Source organism: Lutjanus erythropterus, chromosome 20, assembly GCF_056507025.1.
Source record: "Lutjanus erythropterus isolate fLutEry1 chromosome 20, fLutEry1.hap2, whole genome shotgun sequence".
NCBI classification, from domain to species: Eukaryota; Metazoa; Chordata; class Actinopteri; order Lutjaniformes; family Lutjanidae; genus Lutjanus; species Lutjanus erythropterus.
In genome coordinates, this window is record NC_139336.1 from 14,419,974 (window position 1) to 14,445,453 (window position 25,480).

The 25,480-nt window shown below is 38.9% G+C and overlaps 1 protein-coding gene across 7 annotated transcripts in view; it reads right to left on the bottom strand.

The window, feature by feature from the left end:
• The window catches only part of ulk1b (unc-51 like autophagy activating kinase 1), a 33,746-nt gene extending 8,581 nt beyond the window's left edge, over window positions 1–25,165 (bottom strand). Inside the window, exons 1-21 of one of the 7 annotated variants that reach the window (XM_084745369.1) lie at window positions 24,498–25,165; window positions 22,078–22,170; window positions 21,244–21,285; window positions 15,922–15,954; window positions 14,157–14,193; window positions 12,229–12,402; window positions 10,353–10,426; window positions 9,936–10,037; window positions 8,970–9,028; window positions 8,252–8,334; window positions 7,931–7,981; window positions 6,770–6,861; window positions 6,432–6,594; window positions 6,214–6,265; window positions 5,933–6,019; window positions 4,981–5,124; window positions 4,722–4,870; window positions 3,245–3,504; window positions 2,864–3,069; window positions 1,681–1,802; window positions 500–625 (exon numbers count right to left, since the gene is read on the bottom strand). In XM_084745369.1, coding sequence (XP_084601495.1) covers window positions 500–625; window positions 1,681–1,802; window positions 2,864–3,069; window positions 3,245–3,504; window positions 4,722–4,870; window positions 4,981–5,124; window positions 5,933–6,019; window positions 6,214–6,265; window positions 6,432–6,594; window positions 6,770–6,861; window positions 7,931–7,981; window positions 8,252–8,334; window positions 8,970–9,028; window positions 9,936–10,037; window positions 10,353–10,426; window positions 12,229–12,402; window positions 14,157–14,193; window positions 15,922–15,954; window positions 21,244–21,285; window positions 22,078–22,170; window positions 24,498–24,587 — 2,239 coding nt within the window. In that variant the 5' untranslated portion in view covers window positions 24,588–25,165. Of the gene's footprint in view, window positions 1–499; window positions 626–1,680; window positions 1,803–2,863; window positions 3,070–3,244; window positions 3,505–4,721; window positions 4,871–4,980; window positions 5,125–5,932; window positions 6,020–6,213; window positions 6,269–6,431; window positions 6,598–6,769; window positions 6,868–7,930; window positions 7,982–8,251; window positions 8,335–8,969; window positions 9,029–9,935; window positions 10,038–10,352; window positions 10,427–12,228; window positions 12,403–14,156; window positions 14,194–15,921; window positions 15,955–21,243; window positions 21,286–22,077; window positions 22,171–24,497 lie in introns of all 7 variants that reach the window. The other 6 variants (XM_084745364.1, XM_084745365.1, XM_084745363.1 and 3 more) reach the window with 6 other exon arrangements.
• Window positions 25,166–25,480: the final 315 nt, after the last annotated feature.

The window sequence follows — 25,480 nt, forward strand, 5'->3', positions numbered from 1 at the left end:
TATACATTTTCATTGCTGTACAACATAGCAAAATTAACATGAACAGCAATTGCTGAATACAATGAAATCACAGTGCATTTCTACCAACTATGCTGCTTGTTCTTTTTGCCATTCATGCTTGTTGCTAACCACTGTGCTGAGTGGAGGTGCACTGCAGTTAATCTCCATCAGGAGCTGCAAGATTTTTTCTTTTCATAAATACACTAAGCGCCAATTACCAATTGGAAAACTGTGCATTCGTAAAACCAGTAGTTTGGGTTATGACTCCCTAAATGTAACTACATCTCCCCACAGTTGGGCGTAATTTCAATCTTGCTCAGTTAAAAAAAAAAAATCAACCTTTTATGCTTACCTCCATGTCACTTAATTAAGTTTCCACATCACGAAAAATGAAAGTAACAGCCTCACAGTACTTTACGTGGTATGAGCGTAATACTAATGCTGCTGTGGAATCTGATTCCACTGTGTATTTAGCTGTGTTAAAATGTGAATTAGGTACCTGAGTATTTCCTTTGTCTGGAGGTATGAGGTGGGGTGCTGCCACTGGGAGGAGAGCCCACAGTGAAAACCACCTGTGCCGGACTGCTGGAGCCAGGTGCAAGGCCTCCGCCACCACTGGGGGGCACTAGAGGGCAGAAAAGAGCAGTGCTTGAAGGCAAAGGAGGGTGGTGGACAACATACAGCTACAGATAATTTCATTTTTCAATAATCACCAAAAGACCATATTTTAAAGGTAATGAAATAACAAAATTAAAAGAATTAATTGGAACAGCAAAGTATCACATTATATTCTCGTCACACTGGCAGTTAAAATGACAAATATTATAAACTGTTATTTTAAAACTAAATAGATTTATTTGTTTAACACACACATAAATACATAAAAACATATTAAGTACATGTGAGGGTGTGTAATGGCTTATATGAAAACCACACCAAAAAGACATACAAAAGTTATAATACAAACAATAAATAATCTCCAATACATTTTAAATATTAGGGTTGATAACTGCGCAAATATAATGTGTAGAATGTAGAGATGCACTGATTTTATTTTTTTTTTGGCCGATTCCAATTTTTGATTTTTTTTAAGGGTCTGACCTGCCAATTCTGACTTTGGCTGATTCACAAACATTTGTGCAACTTTTCTTGTAAAAATTAAATTGGATGTTCATAATAAAACACTGACAATTAAATATTCATTAAATACTATTTTATATTTTCTCCAAAGTCCTCCAGGTTACAACCAGGCCTAATTATAGTTTTATATTAAGACTATGAATAGGGGGAACGGAATCTCACGGGATTTAGCGGGACGCGATTTCACGTCATCTCCTGTGGAAGCAGATGTAAACAAACTGGAGACTGACGCAATGCAACAGTTTGCTGTAGTAAAACTTTGCTGTGAGAAAAACAGACGCAGAAGTTAAACGAGGCTGGATGAGAAAATGTTTGAGAAGACACATCAACACAGGTTGTTTATTCTTCAGCCAGAACAGGATGTAAGATTTTAACTGTCCCTCTGTGAACAGCAGTCAGCTGCTGGCTAACTGGGAATTAGTTCAATATATATCTAATCCTGAAGTAAGCCACTCACATGCTGCCATGCAAATACACTGAAATACATCCTACATACTGTACATACATGCATGTTATGTTAATGTCACCAACTGTACCCACCTGTTATGTCTATGGCTTTTTCAGAGGTCAGGTTCTCTGTGCTGCCTCGGTCACCCACCAATCCGCCAGGTCCAAATGCAGCCATCAGCAGCATGTCAGACAGACGACCTGCACTCTGAGACCTGCGTCAAAGACACAGGGAACAGAGACATAGAGCAGAGAACATGGAGAGAAAGAAAGTGATATGAATTAGACCAATATCCTTGTTTAATATACTGTATTTTTTAATAGCTTCCCAGTTCCTTCATTGATTTACTTACTTTTACCTTGCTAGCTATATTTAACAGTCCCTCTATCCACTCCACTAGGTTCATAATCCCTGTCTTGACCTTTTTTCTACATATATGAGAAGAATGAATAAAATAGGGATGGGAAGATCGATTTTGCAGGATCAGTAAGTCAACAGAAGCTACTCATTTGGTATCATTCCTTTAAAAAACTATTGATGGTAAGATTGTACAATATAAACTGTGTGTGGCTGCGCCACATCCAAATGTTTTCAGTACTTTTGTATAATGTTTCTGCCAATTAATAGCCCAGAGGGACATATTTAGCTGACCCGTGTCACATGGCTGTGGAAACCTAAGAGACAGGAAAACTGGGCGCCAAGCCATGCACAATCAAATACTTCTGCATCAGACTTGTGAGACAAAGGCAGAAAGGAAATGTAACATGGTGTGGTGCAACTTTTCACATGTAGTTAAAAATACAGCAAGAGGAAAGAGTCACACAGCAGCCACACATTGAAAAACAACCCACAAGGAAGTTATAAGGAAGCTGAACAAAAATATCTGTCATCATTTTGAAAAACTGCATAACCATTTAAATATTATCAGTATTGTTATTGATAAAATTGTGACAAAAAGTATCGATAACAACAAATTTTAAAAATTAGTTAGTAAGTCCAGATATGAGAGATCTTAAGCTTTTACAATGTAATGTAATTTATATTATTGCCAAAAAAACTTCAAAACAAACCAAAACAATACACTGTATGTGATAAAGGTTCAAGGAATTAAAAACAAAAATTGTAACCTAGCAATGCACAGTTTAAGAAAACAGTTCTAAACCCTAACAGTGTGTTATTGCAACCAGTATATCCTGTATCTGCTGTCAAAAATTTGTCCTGGATGTACAGCATCAGTGTGGCAACATAGCAAGTAGAAAACAACAACAATCTAACCTTCCAAAGCCCTTGGTATCCTCGTTCAGTCTGTGGATGCAGTGGGCAGGTTGGGTGACCTGTGTAGGCGTTTGCTGTCCCTGTTCTCTGGGCTCCGCTGGGGCAGTCCTGCTGCCCGGGGAGCCGATGACCAAACCCTGCTGCGTCAGGAAGGTCACCAGGTTCGGAGAGCTGGGAGGCTTGGGGAATTCAAATGGAGGGATGGTCTGAGGAGAGAGGAACAGGAGGTTTGTTTAAAACTGCTTGGTAGTCTTTTCTTGTTTGTGTATCTCAAGAGAACACACACACACACACTCACAAACACACACACAAGCATGTGCGCGCACACACACAATACACACACACACACACACACACACACACACACACCCTCACCCTCACCCTGGAAGGAGAGCCCAGGATGGTGGGGAGAGGGCTACGCTGCATCAGCTCGCTGAGTCTGGGGGAGGAGTGTAGTGGGCGGATGGTCATCAGGCCAGTCGAGGGAGCCACCACTGGGTCAGAGTGCTGCTTCCTGATCTTCTGCCTGCCGCCGCCACTGGTGCACTCCAACAAACAGGGGGCGCTGTGGAGCCGCGTGCCCAGCCCCGTCGTCTGTGGGTGCTGATGAGAAGTTGGCCGGGATTCAGCGTGCTGAGGAGCTGTGGGACGTCAGATGGTCAGAATATTTCTGCTTTTAGATGGTGAGTGGCATTGCAATGTGTAATGTCAGAAAGGACAACAAGACAACACGTCTACCAAGAGACAGCAGACACGGACAAGTCCTGTCCAACTCCCCTGCTGCCCTGCTGGCGAGCACGTCCAGACAGCTGAGGGACTGTGCCAGCACGAGGCACAGAGGAGGAGCAGAGAGCAACTGGTGGTGAGAAGGAAAGTGTAGGAGGAGGTTGGTTCATTTCCTCGACCATTAACTTTCAAAACTACTAACCAGGATGACTAAGCGACATTGGCAAATGCTCACTGCAACCTTATTTCCCTCTTTTGCTGAATTTTCAAGCAGAGTATAGAACAAAATAATTTCCTAAGGATGCAACTAATAACTACTTTATAACTGATTGCTCTATAACGAAAAAGTTCAGAGCCCAAAATTATATCTTCAAATTTCTTGTTCTGTTCCACCAAAAGCCCAGACCTCAATTTAAAATCATTTAAAGTAGTTGTTCCCATTATCTTCTGTAAGGGAACCCTTTTCTATCATTGAGTAAAATGATGACCCCTGATTAAGTGCCAATTTTTATTTCATATTATATTCAATGCATAACATTAACAGAACAGAACAACTGATAAACCACACACAATAACATCTAGTTTTATCCACAGAAGTGAATGAAACACTGACATATCAGCCTCTTGCATAAATAATAAAAAGTTTTCTTAAGTCAAGAAAGCTTTGTGACCCAGTGTGAATCTGTGGTGACCCCTAGTGGGGTTTGGGAACACCAGATAAGAAACCAGCGATTTAAAGCACAGAAAAGCAATGAATCATCAAATATGGCTGGTTATACTAGAATACTGCAATTATGAGTCTAATGAGGGGAAACATCTGACACTGTTTATTCTATCCCCACCTCCAAACTTGAGTTTGTTTTTTTAACTTGTCTTATTTTTTCTTGTCAAATATGGAATACGTTCAGCTCAGCTCAGACCTCTAAAAATCCTTCAAATTAAATATCCGACAGATAAATCCCTTCTGGTTGAATTGCTCACAACTCAAGTCCATTGTTTCAACACTACATCTTTCCCACAGTTGCACAACAATAAAGCATACATGGTAGCTAGAAATTAGTCTGTGATCCTGCTGCATTGTCCAAAGTTTCATTCAGAATGAAGAAACATTTAAGACTAGTCTCTGATCTACCTTGAGGAGAGAGCTGGAAGGGCCTGGCACCTCCCAGAGAAAGCCTGCGATTGGTGGTGACTGCTCCCTGCCCATAGGGTGGTGACGGCCCAGTCCGAGCAAAACCCAACAAGCTTCCACTGCTGCAGCGGCGCACTGGTGTCGACATCCTGATAATATAAAGTTGATAATTCATTAACGTCAAGTTAAGAAATATAATACAATGCAACTTTTAATTCGCTACAGCGGGACGTGCATGTGCGTGTTTGTGTATACAGACCTTGGTGAGCCATCCTGTTTGGTAGAATGGAGGTTCTGCTCCATGCGCTGGTAGTTCTGGAGCTGAGTGGGGACCGGGATAGGCAACGACTGACCATGGTGACCATAGTTACCACCATAGTTACCTCCCGGGAACTCACTGGGCCTGCCAACAACAGTGAGAAGAACACAGAGTGCCAAGGGAAACAGTTAGACCACAGTGCAGAGAGTCAGTGTGTGGACACAGCGAGGTTTAACACTTTCGACAGGAACACCAAATATTGTGTGGAAGAGATACTCTTAATGACAATCCTGACAAACTTGTACCGTGTTTGTCATGTAAAAACATTCCACTGTGTGTAAAGATAACGGTTAATTAAAGGCCATGTTTAATTACATAAATATCAAATCATTTAATCTACCCAGCTACTTTGGCCATTGCTTATAGAATAGTATCAGCAATATATCTGCTAATGAATATTTGCACAAAAGATTTGAATTTGATGTGTGCATCATCTGTTCTTCAGAGGTTCTGGTGTCTGTGGAGGTAGTCCTGCACCGGCGTACTGGTCATGATCCTCCAAGCCTCAAAAATGAAAAATATAAAATATACAAGGTACACTAATATTGGCATTCCACTCACAAGCATGACTATGATAATTAGCCAGAATAATCAAAAGATTGTCAGTGTCACAACTGTTTGCATCCAGCCGGTGCAGGACTACCGCCACAGACACCAGATTTAAAGACTTTGGAATCATGCAAAATACAGAGAGAGGCACCTGGTGATGATAGCCTCAATCATCAATTTACGAACTTGTTTGGCAAGGGCTTGAACACAACGGACGTTCATTTATAAGTAGAAGTCTCACATTGCAGGTTTAACTATTTCTGTATCTTACAGTGTCATGCATTCTGAGTTACACAGCACCAGATGCATCACCACTACCAAACATTCAGCTTTGTGTTATTACCTGACAGGACTTGGAGACCCGCTGTATGAAGGTGAGTGTGGTGGTGTTTTGGCTTGGCTACACAGACCAGCAGAAGCCAGAAGAGAGCTGATTAAAGAGGAGAACACATTTTATTATTTTGAAAAGGGAGACAGCATATGTTCTAACTTTTACTATCCATTCAACTGTACATAGTCATTTTTCTCTTCCTTTATCAGATGTACTCTGAAACACTGTCACACAACTACATTGCATTAGTGTAATACATGGCAATCTATGAATAATCAATGGTTGTTTCTTACCCGCTGTTCATCAGGCTGTCCGGCAGCACTTTACTCTCACAGGTCAGCTCACCTGCTAGTCAATGAAAAAGTAAATAAAAGATGACTTTGAATACTTGAATACTAAATCCATAGAGCTGAAGCCAAGGCTATGACTGCGCACAGCTGCATTTGATGTTTAGGTGGTGATCTCATTAAAAAGCAAACAAACAAACAAACAAAAGAAAAAGTTTTCTTACTGGTGAAGTGAGCAGGCACCATGACAAAGTCGTCTGTGTCACAGGAGGAGGAGTTCTTGCTGCTGCCGCCCCCTCCAGATGAGTCCTTGAGGAGAAAACCAGTGGCCTCCTGGGTAGGGGAGGCCAGAGCTTTGGCACGCAAATGCTGAACCTCAGCAAGAGACTGCTGCAGACACAGGGGGACAGAAAGCAGCAGATAAATAAAGAAGGAAGCATGACAAAAGAGCAAACAGCAAGGGAAGGCCTTGGTTGGCTTTTATGACTGCACATACAGAAACACACACTTGAGTACAGACAGAGATACAAAGAGAAATGATGCAGGAATAAGAAACACGAACCGGTGGTGAGGCAAGGTGAGAGGTGGAGGAGCTGCTACACGAGCTGGCTGATGCAGAGCTTGGGAAGCAGGTCATGGACACAGTAGGAGTTGCTGTAACTCAATGAAACAAATTTGTTATAATCCAGTGTAGAGTTTGGTAATAAACACTGAATGGAAACAGAAACTTTGTTTGTTTACAAGAAAACTCCACAGGGCATCTCTCATGTCTCCACTCAATGGTGTATGGCTGACAAAAAATACTATTTTTTTTTGTTATGCTCGCATCAATATGTGGCTGGCTCTATTACTAGATGGAATAAAAGTATCATTTGTATGGACGATTCACCCTTGATATTATTAGATCCATTTTATTATTGAAGGGGTGCAAAGTTTTGCACTTCAGAAAATGTGTTTGCTTACTTGTACATGAAATTAAATACGATAGGTGCAAGACATTTTGTTGCATATATACATTAAAAGGTGTACAATAAATTTTTTGTCCTGAATTTATGTATTACTGACACTTATCCAACCAAGGTCGAATAAGGAGATATTTTAGAGACAGTCTGAAGTGGGGTTACATGAAGTACTTATCAATAGTAACTGTATTATCAGCAGTACGAGGCAATGGTGATCAACACACCCATAGCCTGGAGATGCAGACAGGTGTACCAGCCAGTTTAAGTGTACGCTATATTTAGAGTTGCTGGTCTACCACTGCCTCGATTGGTTAGTTAGTTTGTGTTATTGTATGACTTGGTGAATCCGGAGTCACACAATAACACAAACAAACAAACTGATTGTGGCAGCAGTAGACCAAAAACTGCTGTGTTCTGCAAAGTAAAATTACTGATTCTTCCAATGGAATCTGGTTGCTTTGGAGGCAGCAATATTTGTCCAATGGCAAGATAAAGCAGCGAAAACATTCAAAATATAGTGTAGACTTAAATTGATACTGACTTTGTTTTGCATTTTTAAATGTGTTTGGCTGCTGACCCTGTCCACCACAGTTCACTGCTTAGCTTCCTATACAGGGACTCCTGCTGCTTCTACAAACCGTGGGCGTGGCGACTGCCATCTACTGTAGGTACTACACTGAGTATTAATTGCTCCCTCACACAGCCTACTTCAAATGATCCAAACTATACCTTGATGAAGCATATTGTTTAATCTTACTTACTCTTTTTCATGGATGAGCTAGCCTCCAGGAAAGGATGACAGAAAAACTCATCTACCAACACAAGAAGAAATATAATTAGCAGGAGTATTAAGAATCTGTGCAACAGTACAAGACAAAAGCATTACATAATCTTTTTCTCCATGGCTCTTATTCCTTTATGTAACTGTTTTTTATCAGACAGTAACAATACATTCACAGGAATATTTGTTATATCAGTTGTCCGTGACTGAAGTATTTATAAAATGCTATATAATTAAGTTTTCAGTATAGGTCTGCATCAACACCATATAGTCAAATGTTCTGTGCTTCACGTTCACTAACCAAAGTCCATGCGGTCTTTGTGGTTACGCTGCAGCAGACCAAGCAGCAGGTGCCTCAGATGGCTTGAAGTCTCTCTGGGGATGCTGCAGACAAATTAATACCACAATCAGTGTGTGCTACTATGCAGAGAAATACAATCATTAAAATAATACAACCGAAAGCTGCTACTACAGACACAACTTTTTAGATATGCTTGAATATGCTTATATCTTGCATCTGTGTTCCCTACAGAAAGGTAAATATATGGTGTCTTACACACTTAGATTGACTGTAAATATTCTTGAAAACAAGACTGTTGGCTTGGCTTTCATTAGGCACTTGAGAAAAAAGAAAATGTCAGCCAAGTACAGAGATTGTGGTGTAAAAGACTTGATTGTAATGTTGTAAGCTGACTGCTGTTCAACTGTTAAAACAATCAGCTGGCATGATTATAACTGGCAGCATCTCTGTAGAAGACTTCTTTTGGTGACTGATCTGAATATCAGAGTGTAACAGCACTGTAGCAACACAAAGACATTTTCAAAAATCTCTGAAGAGTTTAGGTCAAAGCTTCACTTTTCATCGGTTACTCTGTTCTGAGGATGTATCACAGAAAAGTTTCTTATTTCTCATCATCCAGATCTACAAAATGATCTGTACTTTACTATGTTTTTCTTTTACCAACATCTGTTAAGAACATTATAAATAACCATGTTGTCATTTCACTGTAGCTCCTTACTTGGGGCTGAGAGTCTTGTTCTTTTCATAAAACAGCCGGAGGTCCTGGGGACTGCTAGCCTAAAAATCACAAAGTGTCACAGAAGTAGTTGAAAACAAAGTGTATGTACATGCAGAGTCATAACACAGCTTGCTGCCGTTGCACAGATTGAACCCAAAGCCAGGTGCTCTTAATGACAAGTGTTGTGACACTAAACCACATATTTTAACACATCGGTCTCTGAAGCAAAGAGTGAAACTATTCAGGTAGTTTCAGAAATGATGCTGGACCAGTTTATAGATAACATAGTTTGTCAGAAGTTATGTGTTTCATCTTTTCCAGCACCGCTTAAGTCAGCTGAGGCGAATTGTTGGTTTCATGCTCATCTCTCACATGATCTGGAGAGAAGAAGAAACAGCTTGTTTGAAACCCGTCAACAAACAGGCTGAGCTGCAGTTTCCAGACAGGGATGAAAACATGTTAAAGGAACATTCAGCAATGTTTTGTGTGCTTCATTTTGGTACTATTCTAAATTACTACATGTTTTTTATCAATTTTGAGCAAAATGACAAGCACACTCATATGCATACTGCTCACATACTCTTACTCAGTAAATCATGTAAAGACAATCAGAAAATCCTGACCCAGATGAGCAGCCAGTCTCACAGATAAAACCATTACAAAAACCAGGAATACGTTAAAAAACTGTCTTTCACAGAAATAAAAGCTACAGATCTAAAACCTATCTGAAAACAACAAGCGTGTAATGTGATGTAAGACAAGTCAAGAGAGGGATGAGGAACCTTAGTGAGAGGAAGTACTGCACTGCTGTAGCTGGCAGAAAGACAAAGTAGCTGGTGACCCATCCCTAAATGACAGTGTAAGTAGTGTATGAAGCAGATCATCTTGCAAAAAACCAAACACAAACATGCTCTAAATGTAGCCTCAAATCAATCCGGATACAATATGTGAATGGAGTATGTTTACCTGAAAAGGAGCCTTTCCAGTCAGGCACTGAAACACGATGGTTCCTATACTCCACAAGTCAGCCTTGGCATCATAGTTTTGGGACATAATGACCTCAGGAGCCTAGTGAGGAGAAAGAGTGAGATTGCAGCGATGACTTTGTTGTGTTCTAGAGACTGTGCTCAGCTAACACTGTAACATTAAAAGAACTAGCACCAAGCTGATTAAAAATGTTGTTGTTTTTTCTTAAATAATAGAACATCTTTATTATTTAACTTAAGAAAAAGAAACCTGTGCTCATAAGGGGTTTCTGTGAGCTTCTGGTTTTAATGAGAGCACAGAAGTCATCAAATCTGAATGTGCTTGGCTTTAACAACCGGCTAAAACGTTTGAGTACGCTGGAAATTGTTTTTCCTCACATCTATAAAAGGTGCTTACCATGTACATAGGAGACCCACATAATGTTGCCGCCATCATGTTGTTCTGAAGGTACCTGGCAAAGCCAAAGTCCGCTGTTGAGGGTGAAAGTGAGAGAGGGAAGAAAGGTGGGAGAAGGAGAAGAAAAACCAAAGGAGTTGATGCTGGATGTGAATGCATAAATTATTATATTTATATATTATAATCATACAGACAATGTGAAAACTAGGGCTGCAGCTAATTATTATGTTTATTATCTATTAATCTGCCTGTTATTTTCACAGTTGATTGGTTAATCATTTGTGAAAAATGATCATCACAATTTCCCAGAGCCCAAAGTGACATCTTCAAATTGCTTCTTTTGCCCAATTAACCATCAAAACCCAAAGATTCTTCATTTATTGTCATACATGATGAAGAAAAGCAACAAATCCTTACATTTAAGAGGCTGGAAACTGCAAATGCTTGATATTTATGCTAGAAAAATTACTGAAACTACATCCTGTTTGTCTGTTACAGGTTCAAAACCAATAAAACCTACACATTATAATACACTACTAGTAATGGCTGCGAGGAAGATCTTTACCACCTTCATTGTGATTCCAGGTACAATGACAATGCAGCACTATTATACTCTCATTCCTCCACTTAATAAAACTTGTCAACCAAAAACTACTGCCGAGTTTTCTCTACAGTAAAGCAGACAGATAATAAAAATAACTGAGATAAATGAAATTGCTGCTATCAAAAGCAAGCAAGTTCCTTTTATGGGTATTATAATTAAGCACAGTGTGAAAATGCACTGATCAGCCCTAATATGTGGCAGATTCTACTCATTATATTGCTAATTTTATTGCATTTTGAAACATAAACAAATTTTACTTAATATCCTTGAGCACAGCACACAGCCTATTTAACAAATCAGCAAAATCCTTTTTAAGCTCCCGCTGTGCTGCTACTACGGATGTGCTTGTGTGTCTATGTGTACAATGAGTGTGAGTATGTGTGTATTTGTCAGTGTGACTGAGCAGGTCTTCCCACAGTCGTGAGGCTAATAACACTCTGCTGTGACTAGGACTGACACGAGCCCTCAGACTTCACTCCAACAGGGCGATCGAGTACAAGAATTAATGGGCTTAAGGATCAGCAGGGCGTCTAAACAGCTGAACAACACACACTCGCTCTCTGTACTTGGTCATGACACTCACAATGGCGATTTGTTGTTGTTATAGCAACGTCATCTTTTGGGTCAAATCGGTGAAAACTGGAAGTGATGAGACACATGCAGTACATCATGTACTTATGAACAGGTTTTCTCTTTCTTGGTTATAACAGTGTTAAAACAGAGTTAGACTACCAACACCCCTGAGGGAAAATCTTAAATTCTATACGTAATCTAATCAGTTTCCCCTAACGAGTTGAATCTTAGGATACTAGTGTAATAATTACCTGGGGGAAATCATTTATCAGGTCCTGCTGCAGTAAAAGTGTCTGTAAAGAGCTTGATTACAGCAAAGGGACTTCTGTGTGCTGCTGCATGAGATTCAATTAGTTTGTTGCTCCTGTTGGGGGTCCTGGTGCTTTCCTATTCATCCCACTCTACACCCACAAGGTGTGGTCTCATGTGTGAAATGCGAAAATGTTTCTGTTCTTTTTATTTCTGACTATATACTTACAAAGTTCTACATTTTAAAATATGTTTAATATAAAGAATATGTTGTATATGTTCAGTATGTCTGTTTTTTGATAATCATCAACCATTTGTTTGCTTGTTTGTTTTTTGGCTGTATTTATGTAATTTTTCTCTTCTGTTAACATTGTGTGTCCACATACCTCCTAGAAGGTTTTTTTTATTAAAAGCCAACAACAGAATGAAATAATGATAAAATAAACCTACCGATCTTGATGCAGGTGTTGTTGGAGTGCGACTTGCGTCCTGGTGGGTAGGAGAGCAGAATGTTCTGGGGTTTTAGGTCCCTGTGGATTATGCCTTTGGACTGTAGGACCCTCATGGCCCCTGCAATCTGCTGCAGGAAAACCCGAATAGTGTCCTCACTCAGTGTGCCTTTGGCTGCAGAGGAACAAGAGGTAAATGAATAAAAGTATAACTAACTAACTAATTCCAAAACAGTTGGGGCAAAATTGAGATGGCAGTTAAAAACAGGAAACAATTGTTTGCAAACTGCAGACTGTTAAACAACTTATTTCAAATATCAAGTTAAATAAGAATTTCACTTTCAAAAACAACTGATGTTCTCATTTTCCTGAGTGTTGTTTAAAGAAAAGGTGATGTATCACAATGGTAAACATGCCCCAGTCCCTGCTTTTCTAAAATTATATATTTTGAGCATTAAATATCTTATCTTTGTACTATATTCAATTCAAAGTATGTTGAGAATTATTTGCAAATCAGTGCATTCTGTTTTTATTTACATTTTACACAACGTCCCAACTTTTGTGGAATCGGGGTTGTGGGTGTGCTGATGTGTAAAGTGCATGTGAAAGTGACTACTGATGTAGAAGGGGGGGTATAGTAGACTGATGGGGACTCTTTCATAGAGTCTCAAATTTATGCAGCTCATACTAGTTTCCTGGACACATCTTTCAGTCAGACCATGTAACACAAAACACACCGTCTCATCTCACTTCTAAAAATAACTGCAAGCTGTACTTTTTTTCTCTGTTGTCTCACATCACCCCACTACCACCTCTAGCTCCCTGTCCCTTCCTTCCCTCCAATCATCTCCTTCTTCTCACAGTGGTACAGTATGGTTCTATGTCAGAGTCCCTCCCTTGTCTTGAATTTCTCTCTGGCTCCACCTCGTTTCCAAAGGGTAGTTTTTTTAAAGCCAGGCTCAGGCTCGATTTGGGCCAGGAAAAAAAGTTTGGTTCATTAACCACAGTGGGCAAAGGATCTAAAAATATTTTTGAAACTTTTTTTTTTAACCTCACAGTCAGCCAACTATTACAGGAATAAGTTCTGTATTTAGACACTGGGTGCCTGAGAGACAAAGTTAGGAGCTACAGGTATGATTTGCCTGCAAACGGCGAGCAGCTGACGTCTCATTTCCCACCCTGCCCACACTGACGAAGTCCTTGGCCATTAAAATCCCTGTAATTTATGAGATGTGACAAACCTGGACAGAACTGTAGACTTTTAACTGATACAGGAGATTTCTGTGCACTTAGACTTATGCAGTGTTTCAGTTTATTTTGAATTTTGGTCTGTCAGACCTCAAGACCATACAGCAATAGTCATTCCACCGTACAGACCTTACTTTAATGTCATGTTTCTACACTTTTGTTGATTCAAACAAATATTTTCAAGAGGTACTGTACTGTATGTCTCACATATGACGAGAAAAGACAGAAAAAAAAACAGCAGGAATGTTTCTCTGTGGTTTTATTACACTGTAAGTCAAAGTCTATTTTAAGCCTCAGGTCCTCCAAAGTTCACTGACCAACAAAAATCCATCCGTGTCTTCAGGGCCCCAGATAAAAGGCTAGTTCCTGCGGTCAAACAGGAAGCCTAGAAAAACAGTTGTGACCTGAATGGCAGCCTTGGGGCATATATTTTACTGTAAAGTCAATCCCTTTTATTTGCTCTCTTTAATCTTCTCGGCAGATCTAACAGAACTGAAACTGCTTGTTTGTCCTAATAGTTCCTGTCCAACGATCATTATCATAAGACCCCAAAAACGCTATTTTGGAGTTGTTTTTGTGAGTTAAATAACTTTATTGGTTGCTTGTGGCATTTTCAATATAGAAATTAAAGATTTTTTACTGGTGGATATTGTTACTTAATTGTAAATTGGTTGAACTTACAGTGTAGGTAGTCAGCAAGGTCGCCCCCGTTGCAGTACTGGGATTAGACAGAGAGAGACAGGAGGGGAGAGAGATGAAAAGGAATAACATTAGGACACAGGCATCATGAAGGGCTGATATGTAACTATAGCGCATAATAGTCTGACATCACCCGCTCTTTGAAGGGACTAAAAAGCGCACAAGATCAGAGCGGCGATTTGCTGAAGAGTGAGGCGCTTCCAGATTTATACCCTTGCTCTTGCTCCCAGCATCAATATGAATGAACCAAACCCAGGAAAGGACAAGGTGTGTTATGACAGGTGAGGCTCTGAAAGGCTGCCTCACAAGTCATTTCTTGTTCTATGACAGGTATAAGCATGAAACAATGACGGTAATAATAAATGGAACAAGTTAGAGATATGCATCTGATGAGCTCCGCTTATGTAATGCTTTTAACCAGCAACTATCATTTTCAAGTTTTATTGGATTAGCATATTATATGACCTTTGGGGCACTCTGAAACCCTCCTTTGACAAATACTGAACAATTGAACATTGTGTAATCATTATCATGAAAATGATATAAACTATGAATGTTAAGTTGTGTCTGACAAAGCATTTTGAAGCTTGGCTAGCAAATATGTTAAAAGGACAGTTCAGTACAGAAGCAAAAGTAGATATTTTCCACTAATTTGGTGTGAGTTGCTGAGTTTTAGAGATATCAGCCGTCTTTCGTATATAACAGGACTAGATGCAACTTGGGTTGTGGTGCTCAAAGCGTAAAAACAATATGTAGGAACTACTGTCATTCTACCAACTACTAGAAATGTGCGGATCAGTCCTGCAGGATTGATACACATCTCACAAGGTACTCATTTGGTATTGATTCTTTTAAAGGAAAACTATGTGGGTGGCTGCATCATTCCAAATGATTTCAGTATTTTTTATTTAGTTTGTACCTATAAAAAGCCCTGATGTTTTCATTTAGCTGGCCCACAGCACACAACTGTGGAAACCTATGAGAGAACCAAGCAATTTTCCCCCTGTAGATAAAAATACAGTACGATGCACAATTTGTGACAAGGCAGAGCCACAGCAGCGACAACAGTAACCTCTTCTAACATTTAAAAACAACACACCCTGAGAGCTACAAGGAGGATGAACAAAAACAGGAAGATAATTATTTATTTAATTACCATTTTTATTATAGTATTCCTTTAAATTATACCATTATTAATACTTATTAGCACAAACATTGTGTACTCATATTTGCTTTTGTAATAAATTTGTTAATGATGGCTGGTGTGTGTCATATAATTTTCTAATCTTTTTTTTAATCTTCTAGAAATACATGAATAAAAAATATTAGTAGCAGTTGCAGTAAAATTGTGGGGCTAACTGTCCCTTTAAATTCACTGTAACAGAACAAGCAGGTTGTGCAAAATCAATTAAAATAGCTCAAAACCTGCATTTGAAATTTTGAGAACTTACACTGGTTAGAAAAAAGGATAGATATTTCTGAAAAAAAGAGAATTTTATCCCAAAAGGACAAACTATATAAATTTAGTAGTTAAAATACTTGTAGCTACTTGTAGCTCTTCATCAGGTAAACAGTATCAAGCCACATAAAAAAATAAGAGCATTTAGATGCTGAATGGTGGCCATTTACCCCCCCTTTGATGCCTGAGGACAGAGCTAATTATAACCCAGGCCCTGTCAGAGCTGCCTGCAAAAGCTGAGACAATACAGCGCTGAGCAAACAAAGCCAAACATCACAGTGAGCTTACCTCCATTACCAGGTACACTGAGCTGGCAGTTTCCTAAAGAGAGAAGAGATAAGAGTGGGGTAAACAAACACATGTTAGTGACAGACACAGGAAGGAACAGGTGGTACTTGTGCTCATCGAACACGTTCGAGCAAACTCAGCTGGTGCTTCGGATTGGAGGAATATACACAAATGTACAACTCAAAGGCTGCCAGAAAAATAAAGGATTAACTGCAGAGAAAAAAATGTTTTGTGAAAGAAAGACAGAGATAAAGAAGGAAAGAGAGAAACAGAACACAAGTGAGAGGCAGAGGTCAACAAATAGCAGTCAGAAGTAGGCTTCAAATATTAATTTTGGACTTTACAAAAGGATTACTCTTATAAATCATTAATGAACAATTATAAACAAGTTCTAACGGTTTTCATAGTTTTAGTGCATGCTGAAAATATCAGGGTAAATAATATAGACAAAGCCTTTGTGTATGAATCTGGTAATTTGATACATTTTATGCCAAATGAAACTTTCTGACTATTAAGATAGGCTGAGTGTGGACGAATGCTAGTAACTTATTAATAAATACCTAATGAAGCTGATAAATATAAATGCTGGCTGATCAGAGAAGACAAAGTAAGCTAAGTAAGCAATGTAGAGTGACAATGATTAATCAATTAGTTGCCTACTACTAAATTAATTGCCAACTATTTGGTAATTGATTAATTGGTTTGAATAATTTTTCAAGAAAAAAAGTCGGAATTATCTTATTTCAACTTCTCAAATGTGAATATTTTCTGGTGAAATGAAAATATTTGTGTTGTGGATAAAGCAAGACCTGTGAGGAGACTGTCCTGAGCTTTGAGAAACACTGATCAACATTCTACACCATTTTGTCACATTATATAAACCGAGCAAATTAATTAAATCAAGCAAATAATCGACAGATTAATGAAAATAATTATTTGTTGCAGCTCTAAAGCAATGAGATCTGAGGCTTAACAGTACAGATAGATGTGGGCTCTCTATTTGGCAACAGGTCTTTGTTGCCATTTTAATACAATGTGCTGTAACAGCTTAATCATGATCCATAAAGTGCTAACAACCTAATTAATAACCTAATAATGAACTGTTTATAAGTCTTGTGAAGTGGTATCTAAGTTATTAAAACAGGGTTTTCTGACTCCTGCGACACTGGGCTTTTACAGAAAAAATGTGGCCGGTTCTTTGTTTTGAATCTTGCACAAATTGGCATAAATTTGAAAAACAACAAGTTAAAAAGTAAAAGCATGCCTGGCGTCAGTGAGGAACTATAAAAACAATCTACTCTGCTATGTTAATACTGAGCTAAAAACAATTAGAGAATCAGGTGGTTGGTTCTTCTGTCAACAGCACGATCAAAACAACTGATAAATCACAAGCAAATGAGATGGAGTCAACTGTCTCTGTTTAACTCATAAGCTTCCACAACAACCCAAACACACTATAAATACCCATTAATTTCATAACAACTTGGATAAGTGTGGATATTGAACATCTGAGGGAGTTCCAGCAACTCTAATATCTGTTATCCACTTTCCTCTAATGTCCTCTCTCCCAGACAACCTGTCTGAGGCTCAAGTTTTGAGAAAGAAAACAGTGCAGCCTGCTTGGAAAGGCCTTCTTATCTCGTGGCAACAGATGACTGCAGTCTTTCGCTCTGACCTCGTCTCAGTATCTTGTTGAATCCACCAGTCAGAGGCCAGACTGTTTTCTAAAGTTCAGCTGAGTCAGGCCTTTTTGAAATTTGTTGTCTTTTGCTTCATTGAAGATGGGCAGCAAACAACCAGCCAGCGAACCATCTGGTTTCCACACGCTGTCTCTCTGCGGCATCTAACAGTTCTGCAACACCACGGTTGTCATGATACCAGAATTTTAAATTACGGTACAATACCAGCATGAAGAAAATGACACTCAGTGCCTCTTTCCATACCACAACAACAACAACAACAAAAAACAGTCCTGTATACACCAAATAGGAACACTATCTGGTTATGTTATGCTGCATGTTTGGTTGCACCTAGGCTAATTATTTTTTCATTATCGATTCATGTATTGATCATTTTCTTGATTATTCAATTAGTTATCTGGTCCAAAAAATAGCAGAAAATGGCAAAAAAAATGTTTATCACACTTCCCCAAAGCCCAAGATGACACCCTCAAAATACTTTAAGGAGTTTTTTTAATTAAAAAAATGTCTCAAAATGATTAATTGATCATCAAAATATTTGTTGATTAATCTACTAGATGAGCGATCAACTGTTCAACTGTTGCAGCTTCAGCTGCAAGCCAGATTTCAGGTAAGCCAATTAAGACTGAACCGAGGCCTTGAATGAGCACTAACATCTTTTCTTTTAATAGCTTTAATACTTCTGATGCTTTCAAATGTCAGTATATTGTTTCAAACGATATACTAACATTTGAAAGAATCAGATATTAAAAAAGTATTGAAGAATCTATACTTTTGACAATTTTATCCAGCACCACTCTTCTGTTAGAAAAAAGTTTGCAGTTACATCAAAGTTTGATCATAATTAACAAATTTATAGTGCTTTGAGTACTGAGAACACCAGGTCACTTTCGTAGTGGCAAAAGTGAGCTGGTGTCACAAAGTTAATGTGTATCTGAATGAAGTACGACATAGAGGCTGCAGTTAAGGATAATATTCATCATTGTTTAATTTACCAAATACTTTCTGCCTTAATTATTTTGTCACTAAAATATCAAATGTATTCAATTTACAATGATATAAAACACAAAAAACAGAAAACCCTTTCATCTGAGAAGCTGGAACAGAAGAATTTTTGGTATTTCTGTTTGAAAAATTCCTTAAATGATAATTGACTATTATCTCTGGAAACTCTATCTTCTGTTTTCTCTTGCTCAGGCATGTTAAGATGTAGGAAGTAATTGCATTGCAAAAATTCTCTGGTGGCAATTCTCATTCTAGAGTTTGTCTCTAACTCGAGGACAATACGATTATTCGACTCGCAAACTAATTTAGATGAGACAATCAGATAAAATGTGAAAATCAAAGCAAATGCATCTCTCTGGTGTCCAATGTTTGGTTTGGTTTCAGTTTCCTCCTGACCTAATTAGATAGCTGCATGGTAGGATCCCCCGCTCAGAACATCTACCCTGTCTGCTGCTGTGCAAAAACAAGCCTGTAATCTTAGAGCCCAGCTCAGACTATCTTAGACGCCCAGAGAGAGGTGCAACTGTGAGTTCCGCATGAGCAGACGCATTACAACAGGCTGCAAATACGCTTCTTTAAGCTTCTGATGAAGAGATCTTGGTTAAAGCGGTGAAATCATATTTTCCATCAATACAACACAGTGACTCTGCTGGAGCATTGCTCAGCATATAATGCATGCATCATTAGTCATGACTTTTATTTTGGAGCCTTCTTTGCACAATGACTAAGACCTCTGACAAAAAAACATTAGGGTAGAGGATGATAGGTCAGCTTAAATTAACAAAACAAATCTCTGGGGCTGGTAATGAAGGCTACAGTATCTGCCTTTATCGAGGCTTATTACACAGTTTTCAAATATGAGATTTCATACGAGATAAAAAATACTTATTCAAAACTGAGAGCACGGAGAGACCAGAAACATTTTTGTTGTCTATGAGACACAGTGATGCAATAGGATGAATGTCAAAATGCCTTTAACACCTAAACAAATACATGTTGTTCTTCACGATTAATATGCGTTTCTCTAACAGTTGAGTATCATTTGCTCAGTACTGAACTATTTCCATTGTGCAATAGTCTTGCCGTGTCAGATGTTACAATTAGCATAATCTGTGCATTAGATGTTTTTATCCAGATGGCAGTGTGGTAGTCATGGACCAAAAAGACAAAAGAAACACCTGCTGAGTTAAGATATGTATTTGTGTTGGGGCAGAGGGTCGTGCTGTTAAAACTATCTGGCAGGTGTTGCCACAGACTGGTTACTAGGCTGCAGGCGAGACCATCTCTGTCAAAGTGGATTCTTCTTTATCACCTTTTGATGCGACACCTGTCTGCTGCAGCACTGAGCAAAGAGGTTAAAACTACTGTTTATATCTTCAGTTGTATGGGAGCGTAGTACTGGCCCACAACCTTGGCACTTTGGCTTCTGAGATTACTTGAGGCAAGTAAAAAGTTATCAAAAAGCCTTAAACATTCTATATGAGATTTTGAACATTAAGGGGTAACTTCAGTAATTTTGACCCTAGACCTTATTTCCCTGTATTTTTTATGTCCAAGTGACTACTGGGGACAACAAATCCTTGAAATTGGTCCAGTATTGACAGAGAGCAGCCGACAGAAGCCAAAAAGAAGCCAACAACGTAACCCCCACAATCAACTGTGCACCGTCAAACTACATCCCCTAATAGTGCTTGTTTTGTCGTTGACAGGCTCAGATTGTTATTATAAGTGTGTGACACCATTATGGCAATGACCACTATCCCATGGGAAAATGGCGTCCAGGTTTCAAAAATACCAAAATTACCCTATAGAGCAGCAAACAATTATTTCCGATGTAAATACAGCAAAGTGATGGAATTCTGACCAAAGAATTAAGTTTCACCTCCTATGTGTGTGTTGTAATCTGAGCCCCTCTGTCCTTTGCTTTGGCAGCCAAGCCCGGCCACACGTGTGTGCTTGTTCATGTGAGTTATGAGCTGCTGAAGGGCCCCAACTTGACACAAAGCTGGCTTTTCTTCTCCTCAATGCATTATTATCTTGATGAATACATAAAGTTACACGTCTGTTTTGATTAGTGACCAGCTAGAGTAGACATGATAGCTAACTACCTGTTACCGGTATTACAAATGTATTGTGCAAATGCTGCAATCAGGAGATGTCAGTGAATGTCACATATACCACCTTTAATCTAAGAGACAAGGAGGAGGAACAGTTCACGTGACTGTAGACAGAATGTAAACATGGGAGATTACAAACAAGCTCAACAGGAGACAAAGGCAGTAGTATTTACTGAAACTTCACAAGGATTTGCTGTACATGGAGGAAAACGTGCCTGAACAAGATGAAACGGAAACAGTTTTTAGAACAAACAGATGTAGCAAAGCCTCATTTAACAAGCAGGGAACACAAAACTGTTCAAGCTGCATTAGACAGAAGTGGGTCATGTGGAACAGGCAACAACCCATCTGCTCTACTTTATGAGCACTGACTGATGAGAAAACTGGGACAATACGAGGTGTGATAATCATGTATGTAAACAGAAACTTTGACACTGTGTGTGCAGTCAGCCTGTTCTAGATATGATCTGGATGCCATTTGTAAGTGTAATATTACATACCTGAAAGTCCAGTAATGCAACAATGTTCTCATGTTTCAGTTCCTGTGGAAACAACACAGAAATGCATTGGTCAGATGATATACATTTAATGTTTTATATGTTTGACTTTAAGTAGATGTCTAACATGATATGTACAGTGCTTCTGTAGCCTGCAAGAAACTTATGAACATCTCCTTTCACTATGAAATCCCCATGTTCAACAACATGTTGGGATAATCATGACTACAGGGTCTCTACACCTTTTCCAAAGTCACATTTATGCACTTTTCAAGAATTTTCAAGGTGAATCTTAAGCTTTTCCAGTAACTTACAGCTGTGATAAATCACATATTTATATACAAATACATATAGATATTGTTAGACTATTTCACTTATTCATCACATTAAATCAGATGTTATATAGAAGTAATGCAATTACAATTTCAAGCACTATCCAAGCACTTTTCAAACCTTGACAACACTACATTAAAATAAGATTCAAGTGTTTTCAAGGGTTTCAAGGACCTGTACCAACCATGTGGTTCATATTTCAGTTTAAAATAATCAACCTCACCAGCCCTAAATGCTGAAATATGAACAACAACAGAATGTTGTATTATCACACCATTTGATCTGATAAATAACACTTCAAGGGTGATACATTCAGTATCAAATTTGGTGGACAGTGTAGTTTTTCCTACACACTTGGACAGGGAAGGTGAGGTATTCAGCTGGTTGCACCCTAACAGGTAGATGCCTCTATATCCTTAACACTAACAACATAATGTAGCAGCCTAATCTGTGCAAACCAGTACACTCATGAAAAAGAGCACTTTCTGAGACCTTCAGACTTACCTTGAGTATTTTGATCTCTTTCCCCAGCAGTGTCTGGGATTTGGCCAGGTTCTTCTTGTTTATACACTTCACTGCCACCTCCCAGTCATGTTTCTAGAGGAAAACATTGCATTTAAATTCATTTTGTGGGTGAATAAAGCAAATGCAATGCAGCATGTGTAGTAGGCTAAGTATCTCCTCTTTGTGTCAATATGTGTCAATACATACAGCAAACTAGTCATATTTTCAATATATCTCTGCATAGTCTATTTGTATATTAGCTGTACTTGGATATTTAAGGTGTGACACATAATTGTGAATTATTCTTGACTGATGGTCTATATGCCTTTCTCCTTCATGCCATTGATTAAACTGGTTTCTTAGAGGAATCTGGTACTGATTACTTATCATCTGCTGAGACTGTTATCAGCCTGGAGGGCTGGTTACTGTGGTAGTTAGGGTTAGGGTAGCAGCCAGTGACCTGGACATTTCCTACAACCCAATGCAATGGGCTTGTCAATCCATTGTCCAGAGTCCTCCCAAATTGGTGATCAAATGTGTAATGTGTATTGTGGGAGCCCTTGAAATGAAAATGTTTGTTCCACATGAGAGAAAGGATGACAACACAGCAGTGTTGGAGAGACGCCGACCGTGACGAAAGCACAGGTGTGGAGAAAGATTGTTGCGCATTTATAGCCACGATGCAAAAAATGTTTTAATAATTTACCAACATGCTCTATCATCCCATTATAAAGCACATCGGTGTTTTATCCTCGATCTAATGTCTGTTGAGCTGTTTTGTGCTGCAATAGATGACTGTCACTGTGAAATGTTGGTAAATTATTACATCATTTTTTGCATAGTGGCTTTGAGTGTGTAAATATCATCCACCCCAGTTCTAGCAACCTTATTATACTTGGGCATTTAATATGTCACAAAACTGTGGACTACTGTTGACTTGCGGTCTGCTTTCCTCCTGGTTAAAATTCTTAATGGAATTTTGTACGGATTACTTATCATCTGCTGAGACTGTAATCAGCCAGGAGGGTCTGGTTACTGTGGTAGTTCAGGAGCACAACCAGTGAGTCTTTACTATACCATATTTTCAACAATCCAATGCAATATCTTTGCATTCCACTAACGCACATCTCATTGCAAATATTCTTTATACAAGGACTGCAACAATTAAGCAATTAATCAATTAGTCAACAGAAAGCAAAAACAGCTACCAACTATTCTAATAATCAATTAATCATTTCAGTCATTGTGAAAGCAAAAATGTCAAACATTTGCTGGTTCCAGCTTCTTAAATGTAAAGATTTGCTGTTTTTCTTTGACATTTTTGGCTTTTAGACTGTTGGTTGGACAAAACAAGCAATATCAAGATGTCACTTAATGCTCTGGGAAATTCTGACGAGCATTTTTCACATGATGTTTACATTTTATTGAATAACTCTCAATTGTCAAAATAATCAGCAGAGTAATCAGTAATGAAGATAATATAATTGTAAGGTGAAGCGCTACTTTGTACGTCAGACTTTGCACTTTTCCTGGACAATATTTTGCACATTTGTGCACAAACTAGAGCTATGTTATGTAAAAATAAAGTTTTGATATCAGTGCATGTCAGACAATATATGTACATATATGCTGATACCAATATAGTCTGGTATAGCCATGATAGGCCAATATCGGGCTGATAATATCATTCAACCAATATATCAGTCGGGGTCTACTGAAAACCTACTTGGCAATAAACCCTGATTCTGATTGTCAGTCCATTCTCTGACTCTACAGCATATTTGAAAGTACATGTATGCATTACAATTATGTGTTATTATATGGCATTATCCTCTATTGTAGATTAAGGTCCAATTTACTGTGATGAGGCAACAAAGATGCTACAGGCCTACACTTCCTCCTACCTGTTTTATTATGGGTCACATCTGCTGGATCCATTCAATTACCTATGTGTAATCAAATGACCGTAAAGTCGTTATAATTTACACTCTTTCATTGATATAAGACATGTTTCAACACGTTCACTGTTGGTCTCTGTCTGCATGCGGCTTTCTAATGGAAACAATTATGTCAGCTGCCTGTTCAACATTAAAATATGGCATCCTCTATATTATAACACCACAGAAAAATAAAGACTCTCACAAAGTGACGATCCAAACATTAATAAAAGGTGTCGATAAGTATTTAAAGAGCATTTCAGCATTTTATCCAGTAAGTGCCTGTTATTTTAAGGAACATCCTGTATGCGCTCCCAGGCCTCTTAAGGCCGTACAATGAAAACAAATACACCAGATGGCCAACAAAATGCAACTAGCGCCTAAAAAAGCAAGCCATTCAAACGAAATTTCATTTCGCCCACGATTGCATTAGTATATATCTTTTAAAAAGTAATGAGAATAATGGACTAGGATAGTGCTCACCTCTCGATGTCTGCCTTTGAAGACGACAGCAAATGCGCCATGTCCTATCAGGTCCTTCCGACTGAACTCAAATTTCCCCACCGTCTCCATATCGTGCCAATGTCTGATTTGATACTAGTTATAAAGATGACCAGGAGGCCTCGGGACACCCTTCTTGATAGCTCCTTTCTCCTCTGTCAAGTAGGGCCAGCAGCAGCAGCAGCAGCAGGGATGTTGTTCAGCCCCTCTTTCACTTGGCATGGGCTGCCTTCCTGCCAACAAACTGCCCTCTTCTCTCATGTTCGCACGCAGACGTGTTGGAGTTTAACTCCTAACAAAGCTGTATGAAGATTTCCATCTCCGACAAGACGGCTAACACGAAGTTAGCTAACTTAACAGACGAGAATCCGGCGAGTCTTGTTGCAGCTAGCTCTATCTCCGACGTGCCCCCTTAAATAGCAACTCGCTGCGTTTTGTTTATATACAAGAGGTCCTCGCTTCTGCTGTCGTCTGAAGCGTCCACGCGGGGAAACGAGCCGCTGGTTGTCACGTTCAAGTTAGTTAACAAACGTCTAATAACAACCAACGACAGTAAATATTCCGTCTGAGCTCTTGCAATACGCAGCTGACTCGCTGGAAGTCACAGCATCGATGGTCCCAACAAAGCAGACGGGGTCCAGCCTCCGCAGCACAGCGCATGCGCAGAGCAACTACAGCTGTAGGCTTGACGTCAGTGGTCGTAAAATGAAAGTGTTTGACGTTTGTTTTGGTTTTATTTAACTAGTTCAGTTTAGACTTAAAATGAGAAATTGTCTCTTAATATTATCAGTTTGGAAAATCACGATGTGTGTGTGAATTGGAGTGTGTTGGCTAAATAGGCAAGGCAGCTTTATTTATGGAGCATATTTCATTATAAAGAAACTCAATGTGCTTTTATATTTTAAAAGGGACATAAAAACCGAGCATATGCAACACAGCGGTCTAGGAACAACACAAATAAAGAA